The 12,725-nt window shown below is 35.9% G+C and overlaps 1 protein-coding gene across 2 annotated transcripts in view; it reads left to right on the plus strand.

Moving 5' to 3' along the window:
• TNKS2 (tankyrase 2) overlaps positions 1 to 12,725 on the plus strand; it is a 63,764-nt gene that overhangs the window by 18,539 nt on the left and 32,500 nt on the right. Inside the window, exons 3-11 of one of the 2 annotated variants that reach the window (XM_069567509.1) lie at positions 1,269 to 1,364; positions 3,016 to 3,052; positions 3,219 to 3,294; positions 3,658 to 3,752; positions 5,242 to 5,308; positions 6,598 to 6,784; positions 7,809 to 7,930; positions 10,371 to 10,462; positions 10,551 to 10,629. In XM_069567509.1, the coding sequence (XP_069423610.1) occupies positions 1,269 to 1,364; positions 3,016 to 3,052; positions 3,219 to 3,294; positions 3,658 to 3,752; positions 5,242 to 5,308; positions 6,598 to 6,784; positions 7,809 to 7,930; positions 10,371 to 10,462; positions 10,551 to 10,629 (851 nt within the window). The remainder of the gene's footprint in view (positions 1 to 1,268; positions 1,365 to 3,015; positions 3,053 to 3,218; positions 3,295 to 3,657; positions 3,753 to 5,241; positions 5,309 to 6,597; positions 6,785 to 7,808; positions 7,931 to 10,370; positions 10,463 to 10,550; positions 10,630 to 12,725) is intronic. The other variant, XM_069567511.1, reaches the window with a different exon arrangement.

The following is a 12,725-nucleotide window of genomic DNA, read 5'->3' on the forward strand; positions in this document are numbered from 1 at the left end:
CGTCTGGTGTGGTAGTTGAAATCTTGTAATGTGGCTAATTCAAATTGAGATGTACTATAAGGGGAAAATACATACCAGATTTCAAAGTCTTTGTATGAATAAAAGGAATACGAAGTTACCTCGATTTTGTATGGATTGCAGTATTAATGTACATATTGAAATAGCAATATTTGGGGTATATTGACTTAAATAAGACATTAAAATTATCCTCTTTTTGTTTTTATAATCTGGATGCTGCTAAGTCGCTTCAGTCGTGTCTGACTCTGTGTGACCCCATAGATGGCAGCCCACCAGGCTCCCCCGTCCCTGGGATTCTCCAAGCAAGAACACTGGAGTGGGTTGCCATTTCCTTAAGTGAAAAGTGAAAGTGAAGTCGCTCAGTTGTGTCCGACTCTTAGCGACCCCATGGACTGCAGCCTACCAGGCTCCTCCGTCCATGGGATTTTCCAGGCAAGAGTACTGGAGTGGGCTGCCATTGCCTTCTCCGAATCTGGATGCTAGAAAAGTTTAAATTACATATGTGGCTCACTTTTTTTTTTCTTTTGGACATTGCTGTTAGAGATAGGAGTACAGTGGAATGAACAGGAGCTGAGCTTCCCTTTCTACATGTATTTGCCTGTCTTTCCCCAGCTTTTTTTATAGAGTGTGCTGGAGTATCTTTATATAATCAAATAACATTATGTACAGAGTATAGTGCAACTCTTCTCTTTTTGATGTGTTTTGAGTTATAATGTGGCAGGCTTTGATTGGGGGCTCATTAACCCTACAGAGTAGTTTTCTCTTTCCCTCCCTCCCCTCGTCTCTTCCTTCCTCTCTCTCTCCGTTTCTTCCTTCCTTCTTTCTCAAATTCCATAAATCCCTATTCTCGGGCTATTCATAGCTTTAGAAAATTCATTTTTGTTATTATGAGTAATCTTTCTGACTTAAGCAGTGTTCATTTGATATGAGAAAACAGAAAACAAGCTTTCAAGTAAACTTGCCTTTTAATTCTCTATCTGTCCTTGGTCATTTGTTTGACAGAGGAGAATCTGACATTAAACTCAGCAGACAGATATTTAATGTGTCTTAATACATTAAATAATGGAATCTTTTATATAGTTTTATCTTTAAAATACAGCATTTTTCTACTATCAGGATATATAAAGTCTTAAAATAACTTTGAGATGTCTTAGGGCTTCCCTGGTAGAACCAAAATTTTTGAGAAAATGATTTACTAAAATCATATTGTCAGAATTACCATTTTGAAAGATAGTGTTTCTGTTTTGCAGTGCTCTTACAGCATGGCGCTGAGCCAACCATTCGAAATACAGATGGAAGGACAGCATTGGATTTAGCAGACCCGTCTGCCAAAGCAGTGCTGACTGGTAAGTGTGCAAGCTCTCTTTGGGTTTTCCGGGAGCAGTGTGACACATGAGCTTCCCAGATGGACATTCAGTCCCTTGCAGTTACTGATCTCCATTAGACTTTTTAGATAGTGTCAGTTTAGTTGCTGTTCTTTTCTGTGTCTGAAGAGTTGACATTTGATTCTTGTCTAAGAAAAATAAAGCTTTTTTTTTTTAATAGCTTTTAAATTTTGTGATTCCTACCTTTACTGGGGCCAGAGGTGGTAGATAATCATGTGTTACTAACCATTCTCTTGCATTTTCAAACAAGGTTCTGGGTTCACCAATCTCAGAACCTTGAAGAATGGCAATTATTATATTCTGCTGGGACATATTGATGTCCTGGGAACCTGTTAAGATATATAAGACTGTAGTCCCCTGGTTTAGGTTTATTTTAGACTGTCAGGCTTTTTTGAGTAGTAATATGAGCTTCCCTGGTGGCTCAGATAATAAAGAATCTGCCTGCAATGCCAGAGACCCAGGTTCGATTCCCGGGTCAGGAAGATCTGGAGAAGAGAATAGCAACCCACCCCAGTATTCTTGCCTGAAGAATTCCATGGACAGAGGAGCCTGATTGGCTACAGTCCATGGGGTTGCAGAGAGTTGGACACGACTAAGGGACTAACACTTTCACCTTTTTTTCATCTACTTCACACATTTCTCCCTTAACAGAGATTTCCTCTGAAGCAGCAACTCTCTGCCATATTAATTTTTGGACTCTTATTTACTGTGTGATTACCATTAAAATTGTGTCTAATAGTCAAGAGCCTGAGGTGCTCTGCTGTAAGCTTTTGTGCTTGGGCTTTGTGATATTTCTTTTGGTATTACTGAGAAAATTTAGACTAGTCCCCCCAAAAAGTTCTAGAAAAGTGAGCTATTACTGTAACTGACAATTCAATATTTATTTCTTCCTTCCCTGTTCCATGCTATTCCCTATTTGCTTTTTTTTTTAAATCTAATCTTGGGGCACCAAAAAAGCCTTGCACAGCAATCAGTGTACAATTCATATTGTGGACACCAGTTTGGGTTTCATTTAAGTGAATAAATAAACACTGTTATGTTAATTTAAATTATATTGATTTTAAAGTTTTTGCTTGTTTTCATTGGTAAATATAAAAGCTGTAGGCATATTTAGTCCTGATTTTAATTTTATTTATAAATTTCTTTGATACTGTTACATTTTTATACAGATTTTGTTCTGTTTTGATTTTGAAGGAAGCTGTGGAGGCATTTTGTCTGTTAAACAAATAATACTGGTTTTAGGAAATTTGAGGGTTAAAAAGAAAAGGAAACTTTCACCCACGGTCAATCCCCTAAGACCCACTTTAGTAAAATTTTTATTTATTTCCTTCTTGGCTTTGCTCTTACTGTGTATATTGTTTTCATATAGTTGTAGTCATGTTTCATTATATAGCATTGAATCTTTTTTCTTCACCTTCATAGCAAAGGTATTCCATGTTCTTCATATAAATATTTTAAACTGCAGTGTATTCTGTTGATTAACCATTTTCCATTTACTGGAATTTATTTCCAAATTTTTGTACTTTAAACATAGGTCAATGAGCATCTTTATGCATAAAACTGATACTAGTTTTGTAATTAATTTTTTTTTAATTTCTGCTCTTCTTCACAGGTGAATATAAGAAGGATGAACTCTTGGAAAGTGCCAGGTGTGTTATAAATATGTACCATAAATATTTTACCGTATAATTTTAATTATTTTATTTTACAATAAGCAAACTCCAAAAGAGAATGAATTTTTAATAGTCACATACATGTCTCCGAATAGGATCTGATGAAGAAAACAAATTGCTAATACATTTTTTTGTATGCTAGGAGTGGCAATGAGGAAAAAATGATGGCTCTGCTTACACCATTAAATGTCAACTGTCATGCAAGTGATGGCAGAAAGGTACTTCCTTTTGCAACTAAGTTTTGTGTAACATGAAATTATGTTTGTCTTTTAACTTAAAACATTTGCTGAAAATGCTCCTTTTAAGCAATAATTTGGGTTAATTCTTAATCTTAATAAAACTTTGTTAATAATAAATGTTTAGTTAGCTTCCTGTTTGCAGTAGTGAACTTATAAACTTGTCTGCTGTGCTTTGGTATATATGTTGGATTTTGTAAAACCAAATTATTACTGTCATTTAGATAGTAATAAGTTATAAAGTAAGTTATAGAGTTTTTTTTTCAATTTCTGGTTTTATATTTGGATTTTTATGTACATTTTTTAGCTGTTGAATCTCACTGATCTGTCTGTTTACTATTTCAGTCAACTCCATTGCATTTGGCAGCAGGTTACAACAGAGTAAAGATTGTACAGCTGTTGTTGCAACATGGAGCTGATGTTCATGCTAAAGATAAAGGGTAAATCAAGCATTTGAACAAAAATGAGAATTTTTTAAATGTTTCTGTCCTCATGATAATCTCTGTAATAATCTTGTAAGAATCATATTTTTTACTAAACAGCGTAAAACATTTATTGAGATTTTGTAATATGCAGATTGCTCTGAGAGAACAGGGAATTATAAACCATTAAGGCCACCACCCATAGGGCTTATACTATGTTTTAGGAGGCATGAAAAGACACCTAATAATATAAGTTCTCTCATAAGTGTGAGGTGATAAATAGAAAGGGCTAGTACTTATAGGAGATTTTAGGAGAGAATGCTCAGTGCTGGGTGCAGTGGTTGAGAAATCTTTCTGTGGAAGGTGATACTTCACCTGGACTCAGTTCAAGAAAACAGAGAGTTTAGGAAACATCACTCTATGCAAGAGAATGAAGGATCTTAAGCAAGGGGAATGATTCTCCTAAAAGAGGAGTTTTGAGAAAAGCACTCTGGCAGCATTGTGTTGAATAGATTGAAGGAGACGAGAGGCAGAAGAACATGAGAGTGAGCATTGAGGGGGTCCAGGCGTAATGAGATCTGCAGTACTGGTAGCGGGGGAGGTGGGAGTGAAAAGAAGGCAGAGAGGCAGGAGATCCTGCAGGGTAAGAGAGTGTAAGATTTGTTGAATATCTGGATATGATGAGATAGAATAAATGAGACCATTACATTGCATCTTCTGAAGCCCAATGCATGAGACCCAATGGTACACATACTGAAATTCAGGAAAGTTGTTGGTGGGGGAAACCATTGAGTTCACTTTTAGAAGTCTTGGTTTTATGAGATGATGATGGAACTCAGGTGGCGTTAGCTAGTAGATAGGGCTCAGGTAAGAAATCATATAATCAAAATGGTGAGGAAGGCTGTGAGACTTGATGGAGGGTTCTGATAGAATCAGACAGACGTAGCCATGAGTGGCCATCTCTTAACAAAGGACATCATGGTGATTTCTGTGGTGATTAGTGAGTGATTCCCAAGGTGGAGCAGCTTAAAGATATGTCAGGATTTTAAGATTCTGTTGTACCTTCCTGTTCAGAAAATTCTTCCTCTGTTGCCATCATGAAGGAATTGGATTTATGTTAAGGAATATAGCAGTTTTACCTTACAGAATCTTTAAAAGAAAAAGTTTCAAAGAAGACTCAGTGATTGAGTGCTGAGTTTGGAAGAGATACAGAAGTCAGTGAAAGTTGTTCAGTCATGTCCTACTTTTTGCGACCCCATGGACTATACAGTCCTTGAAATTCTGTAAGCCAGAATAATGGAGTGGGTAGCCTTTCCCTTCTCCATGGAATCTTCCGGCCCAGGGATTGAAACCAGGTTTCCCGCATTGCAGGCAGATTCTTTACCAGCTGAGCCACAAGGGAAGCCCAGAAGGTTACATAAGCCATTAGCTATTTAAATTTAAGTATGTAAGCTAAAGCATGGGGAATCTGTAATAACGCAGGGTTTTTCCCCTTCTCGTATTATAGAGATCTGGTGCCCCTGCACAATGCCTGTTCCTATGGTCATTATGAAGTAACTGAACTTCTGGTCAAGGTTAGTTCTTGTATACTTTCCTTACAGTGTGTATATGTTTTTCTTTGTGTTTTTAGTGCTTGGTAGATATAGAAGAAGTATTTATAATCATTATAAAATGTGGATTACTGATAGGTCATCTGACTGCTTTGAGATTTTTAAAACACTATAAATTTTTTAAATATAAAATAGCTTTCCTGTTTTGTGAATGTCAGACTAAGTGGTTCTTTAATTTGTAGCTAAAAGTGCAGTTCAAAGTTCTTGAAAATATCAGAAAGCAATTTTTAGTGAACCATATATTATTACAACCACTAGTTAGATTTGCAGGGCCTGCCTAGGTGTGTTGAAACAGGCTTACCTGGTAAACTTCACGTCTTCCAGTATACTGGGCAGAACGATGGGCGGCTATCGTTTAACGGACAGGTTCCTGGAACTGGCAAAAAACTTCTTGTTTAGCTCCCTGTTGGATGAGAATAGAGGCTACATACTCTTTTTGAGAGTGGATTCAAGGATGTTGCTCGCACCCATTTCTTTTTGTCCCCTAATCTCTATGTATGTATTTGACCACATTCTTTAGTCTTCTCTCTGCATCCATTCTGCCGTTGAAACTTTTCCTCATTCTGTCAGCAGCTGTCATGGGAAGGACCTTTGTTTCCAACACCTCTGCGCTTCCTCTTGGGCATGTGCTACCACTAAATATATTTTCCCACAGAAACAACTTAATTATAGTAATTAGATACTCTGAGTGGTCCATAAGTGTTTATAAATGTGACCATAATATTATTATACGTTTAATAGTAATGCTTTTGCTTATTGTAAAACTGAATTGAACTCAACAGAATATTTGGAATGTTATTGTGGATAAGAATGAAGCATCAGATAGATTGCAGGTCTCCCACATTGCATGTGGATTCTTTACCAGCTGAGCCCCCAGAGAAGCCCGATGGTCTCATGGATATATACATTTGTCAAAACTCATCAAACTATATACTTAAGAACTATGTATTTTGCCATATATAAAGTATACCTCAGAAAAGGGAAAAACAGTTCTTATTAAATCTGAAGTTTCCTTTGTAACTGTTTTTTAACAATAAAAGAGTTAAATAGGTCCTTGTGGGTAGGCTTAGCAACTAGTGATTCTTTTTCTATGTGAGAGAAATGTATTCTCTTTTTGAAGTAACTGGGTTGAAAAGTAACCTTTGGGGACATAACCTTTTTAAGCTTGCATGATGTAAATTACACAGTCCTAATATTCTAAGTTCTCTTAAAAGTTGAGCGCTAAATACATGCTTTACCCACCCCACCACCAGCATGGTGCCTGCGTAAACGCAATGGACTTGTGGCAGTTCACTCCTCTCCATGAGGCTGCTTCCAAGAACAGAGTTGAAGTGTGTTCTCTTCTCCTGAGTTACGGCGCAGATCCAACACTGCTGAATTGTCACAATAAAAGTGCTATAGACTTGGCTCCCACACCACAGTTAAAAGAAAGGTTAGCATGTAAGTATAAAATGATGAATGTTCAGCTAAACTCTTATACCAGTAACCTAAAACTTTTTGCTTCTTGGGTTTTTTTTGTAGGGGAGGAATTTTTAAATCATAGGCTATTTTCCTTAGCCATGGGTATGTATCGTTGTTCTTACTAGCATATTTAATCATTAACTCTTAAGATGCTGTGAAAGGAAAGTATATTTGTATTTGCTTTTTTCAAGGCAAATGCTTTTTGTGTTGGCAGGCTTTTGGAAAGAAAGAATTTGAGTTTTGTTCCTATCTTTGATGTGACTTTCTAGTTATCTGTCATGAAGTTTTTAGGTGTTACTTGTAGGATTTCTATCTTGTAAACATAGTCCCCAGAATGTACCATCTAATATTCTTTGGTATCTGGACAATTCTGTGCTTTTCTGTTTATAACTGAAGTAGAGATAGTGGTGAGAAATAGCCACCTAATTCAGGTATATATTACTATACATGAATAGGAAACTTGTGTTAAACTGGAATTATTCTGGAATAATAAAGGAGAATGGGTAGTTTCGCAAGACTGATGAATAAAAGAGAGGAATCTTGAGAAAATGCCTCATTTCTAAGTGGCTCTTAGAAATATCCAGCTTGTTTAATCCCCAGTGTGTGAGCATAACCATCTGCTATTGCTGTAATGTTAATATGGGGACTGTGATCTCCTTTTCTTTTATTTCTTTACTGAGAAAAATTCTATACTTTTGGAAAATTCTCACAACTCTGCTCTGGGAATATATTGCAATAATCCGTATACCAGACCAAAATAGACTTTGATTTGGCCATCTTGTTACTCATGGGAATGAACTGAGTCATAACCAAGGGGCACTGGAGTACCACTGACTCCCTTTCCAAGGGTTATATTTGGAGACTATCTTTCAAGCTTCAGTCTGGCTACTTTGGTAGATAATTTTGAAAATAAGTTTAAGAAAAATACTATGTCTCTTTTACAAGGTAAGTTTCATAAATTTGATCATTTTTATGCCAATTTAAATGCTTCTTCTTCATCTAGATGAATTTAAAGGCCACTCCTTGCTTCAGGCGGCACGGGAAGCTGATGTTACACGAATCAAAAAACATCTCTCTCTGGAAATGGTGAACTTTAAGCATCCTCAAACACATGAAACAGCATTGGTAATTATTCAGATTTAACTCTTTAAAATGAAATAGCCAGAAACATTCTAAGTTAATCATAATGCCCTGCTTTTGGTGATACTGGATAACTGACATAATGCTCTACTTTTAGTAATAGTGTTATTCTAAAAATCTGTGCTTTTTAAGAATTAGTGCCTCTGGATATATAAAGAAATATTTCAAACAATGCAGAAAAACAGACAACCTCATCCCCTCAGTGGCAACCCACTCCAGTATTCTTGCCTTGAGAATTCCATGGACAGAGGAGCCTGGTGGGCCACAGTCCATGGGGTTGCAAAGAGTTGGACATACTGAGCGACTAATATATCCCCTCAAAAGGCAATACAGTTGTTCATTTGTGCATCCTTCTTGACAAAAATTTTATCACATACTGGCATATATTATATGTGACTTTTCTATTATAATCATCTCATTTGCTTTTTTTATTATAAAAAGCATAAGTGTTTATGGTTGAAAATTTGGAACTCACTGAACAGTTAATCTTGCCGTCAAGATAAAAACCACCTGGTTCTCCTTTTGTTATTGTAATTTTTTTTTTTTTTTTCAGAATTAGATCTAAGTCTGTATATGTTCCCTTTATACTTGTGAATAAACTATCTGTGTGAGTAGAGTCAGTTTCCCTGATGGAGGTAATGTCAGCTCTCTGGTTCTGTAACAAAGTAGATGAGAACTGGGCAGTGTATGGAAAAGCAGTAAGAAAAAAATGGAAGTGACTAAAGATAAGTGTTAGAAGATCAGAAGGAGAATGTGGTAATCAGAGGCTACTTTAGAAGTAGAAATTTAAAAGGAGCAAAGCTTTGTGAGTCGCAGAATGTACTTTCAATGAGGGAAGATGACAATAAGTAAATTAATGTCTTTGGGGAAGATTTAATTGTAGCTTCCTCACCTTTTATGGCTAATGTTCATCCTTATGCCATGATACAGGGCATGAAGTTTATTTAGGAACCTATCTATAAAGTATTTTAGGTCTTTTTGCTACTTTACCAAAAAACAGAAATCCATGTTTAAAAAAAAACAACAGCATAGTTGCAGACTGATAAGAAATAACAGTGCAAAATTTAAATCATGACAGCATCAAGATGGTACAGGGGAATTTGGGAAAATTGACATGGGAAATTTGCCAGTCTGAAGAATTAATTCTACATTTTGTTTCCCCTTAAGCTTTCTGCTAATAAACTGCTCATTTTTGTGATTAGCCTTAGAATACAAGGAATTAACTGTTGGTAGACATTGTATTGCAGAGGCAGTGTCTTCTGAGTTTCGAGGTCCCAGGCCCTGCCGGTAAAAGGATGAGGCAGAAGAGAAAGGGTGCAATTTGAAATGGATAAGCTCAAGAATTCTTGAATAGAAACTATTTTCCATTCTCTGTGCCATCTTGATAGATGTCCTGGGATGCTTATTCAAAACATACCAAAAGAGCTGTATTCACCAATTAGAAATGATGTTACTAAGGGCAAAGGAATGAGTTTGGTGATAGCAACAGTATCAGAATGAATCTGAAGCAAAGCCATGAAGATCAGATAAGCTTTATAATTAGCAACAAGTTAAAATCAGACACATTCATGTATACTGTGTTTAGAGGTATGTGCAAGTTTCCTTGACAGTTATCCAGAAGTTTTATTCCATGAATTCTCAGGTTTCAGTTTTAACTTAACATTCATACATTGATTAAGTCATTCACTCACTGACATTTATTGAACACCTGTTGTGTATGAGTACAATCCTGGATGTTGGGGAGATAAAGATCTGCGGCATGACCATGAGGGCTTTACTGGGTTTTTGACTGGCGAATCCCTGCCTCCTGTCTCCCTTCCTCCCTGATGCATCATAGACATAGATCCTGAAGCCTCCAGGTCAGACTGTATCAGTTTCCGCCACCAATTTTACCAAACAGGTAATCCAGGGTCCTTATGCTGCTAGAGCAACTCATTGAGAAAGAAATACCACCTAGTTTGTCAGCTATTTTGGCAGTGTTTTTGCCAAGCAGAATCCAGAGCTGACAGACACTGTGCTATTTCTTCATTAAAGAAATCCCGACCTTTGGAGTGTTTTATTAACCTTTAAAAAATAACATAAACACCATGCTCTTTGGGAACAGTTTTGAAAGGACTGTTGATCACAGTTTAAGGTTTTCATCACAGCAGTGGTAGCTTTTGCAGAGATATAGGACAACTATAAAGCTTGATCAAAATATTTAATAACATATCACCTGGTAAATAGGATTTTTAGGCCCTGTCAGAATTTGGTAATCATAGCACGTTCTATCCAATAGAAAGTCTTTGAAGAGCAAAGTTAAGTCAAAAGTGAAACAAAGACATGAAATAACTAACATCTTGATTATTTTTGGTTGGAAACACGAATATTCTTTAAAAAGTCAGTTGTATAGTCCTTGATTAATGCTGCAATTTAAATTATCTAGCATTGTGCTGCTGCATCTCCATATCCCAAAAGAAAGCAAATATGTGAACTGTTGCTAAGAAAAGGAGCCAACATCAACGAAAAGACTAAAGAGTAAGTTTGCTTTTAATAATAAAAAATTATTGACTCTCTTGTTTTCTGGAAAATACATTCATTGTCCGGCTGACTTTTTCTCTTTAAGATTCTTGACTCCTCTGCACGTGGCTTCTGAGAAAGCTCATAACGATGTTGTCGAAGTAGTGGTGAAGCATGAAGCAAAGGTATACTTCATTTTTGGTAATTTTTGGTAGTCCAGTGAGTTGTTTCTGATTTTGTAGATAAAATGCCTGATTTCCTAAACTATCTACTCTCTCCTAAGTATTAGTTTTTCCCTCAAAATAGTTCTGCAGATACTTTTTTCTGTATCTTTTTGCTAGAAAAATCTGTGGATTTACTCAAAGAAACATTATTCCTGTATATCCTTCCTTCACCCTTCCTGTTAATCACACCCCACTGGTCAAGTTATTCTTCTTTTTCTAACAGTAAACTCTTTAGAGTATCCCTAGCCAGACATATTTATTCTGGAATTCTCTTCTGGTATCTTCTGTTCCTTGCTTACCATGATAACTCCTATTATTTACCCCAGCCACAGTCTCTCTTACCCTCTGTTATTTCTGCCAGAGAACATGGAACAGAAGGAAATAAATTATTTAAATAAGTTGACTAAAAAGATAGCTCCTCACATTGTGAAGCTGCTATTCTATAGTTGGCACTTGTACAAAAAGCATTTTTTTAAAAATCAATCACAAAAGTCATTCACTCCAGAGCATTCAGGAGAGAAATGTTTTCTTTATAAGAGTTACACTTTTTATTAGGAGAATATTATTTTTCTATTTATAGAAATGGTATACTTAAGTTTAAAAGTCAAGTTGATTCCACTGTGTTGGACACCGTAAGCTTAGATAATATCATATCAGCTGTACCTCCAAAAAAAGTTAAGTAGACTTAAAGAAGATAAAGTGTTTTATTCATGGAATAGTTAGGTTTTCATCAAGGCTAAAAGTCATCATTTCTTACTCAGGAACTTTAAAAAAATGTTCTCAATAAACAATAAACATAGCATCCCAGATTGGAAGAGATAACAGTCATTTAATTCAACAGTTTTCAGTTTTCTTAGCCACAGATCTTTGTCCTCTTCAAACAAAATCTTGGTAGAAATACATTATATAATAGAATTGAGCTGCTCTGATGAAGGGAGAAGAAAGAAATAGAGATCCCTTTACCCCTTGGGGGCCCCTGAGGCTCTTCTCTAAGTGAACTTTGCAGAATGGTTTTCTAAGCTGTCCTTTCTTGTGTTTCCACTCAAGGAACCACTTCAAATTCTTCAGTTTTTTTTTAATGTTGCCTCCCAGTGTTCTAATTTCTCTCTTATTTGGGGGAATTCTTAATAATGTATAATTTCAATCTTTCCTATTGTAAAGTATTTAAAAAATAAAGTTTATTTCTGCTTGACTGCTTGGCATATCTCATTTGTCTGTCTGTTCTATAACTTTTTGTTGATTGCTTCTTTTCTTACATGTGGTGTGTTACTTGAAGACTATCTGGATGCATATTAAATTTGAGTTGCATAACTCAATGAAAAATCTTGGCTAGGGTGACCAACCATCCTAATCCTCAAACTGAGGGATTTCTGGGAACACAAGACTTTAAGTGCTAAGACCAGAAATATCCCAGCCAAACTAGGACAAGTTGGTCACCCTAATATTGACACAGAATGGCAACCAAATAAAGTTTTCAAGTGGATATAGTTCACATTTCAGTGAATGTGAGTTCATGAATAAATAGATAAGTTGCTCTGAGCATTTTAAGTTGATTTTTCTGATTCTGTAAGCATGGAAACTAGCTTTTTGTAGGTTAGTTTTAGAGTTATTGAGACAGTCTTACTATATAATCCTGTTTAGATGTTCTCCAGTTCCATGAATGTGAATTGGATAGTGAGTGTCTCAAAACACACTAGTGGTCACATAATTACTGAGTAATTTTATTTTTCAGTTATGTTTTGAAGAATTATTTTCCAGGGTGGCAGGGGAGGGAGTTGGTGGGTTGGGAATGAGATAGAAGGTGATCTTTTTATTATTACTATGAAAATTTTCAAAAATACAGCCAAGTTGAGAGAGTTTTACAGAGTATAACTATATACTTGCTATATAAATTCTACCACTAGCTTTTTACCATATTGTTTCCTTACATATCCATCAATTTTTCCCTCTTATCAGTATCTTATATTTTTTGACACACTTCAAAGTAATTTGCAAGTTACTATATACATCTCCCTAAATTCTGTTAATAGGCATCAACTAGAGGTCAATATTTGTTC

This window comes from Ovis canadensis, chromosome 22 (assembly GCF_042477335.2).
Source record: "Ovis canadensis isolate MfBH-ARS-UI-01 breed Bighorn chromosome 22, ARS-UI_OviCan_v2, whole genome shotgun sequence".
Lineage (NCBI taxonomy): Eukaryota > Metazoa > Chordata > Mammalia > Artiodactyla > Bovidae > Ovis > Ovis canadensis.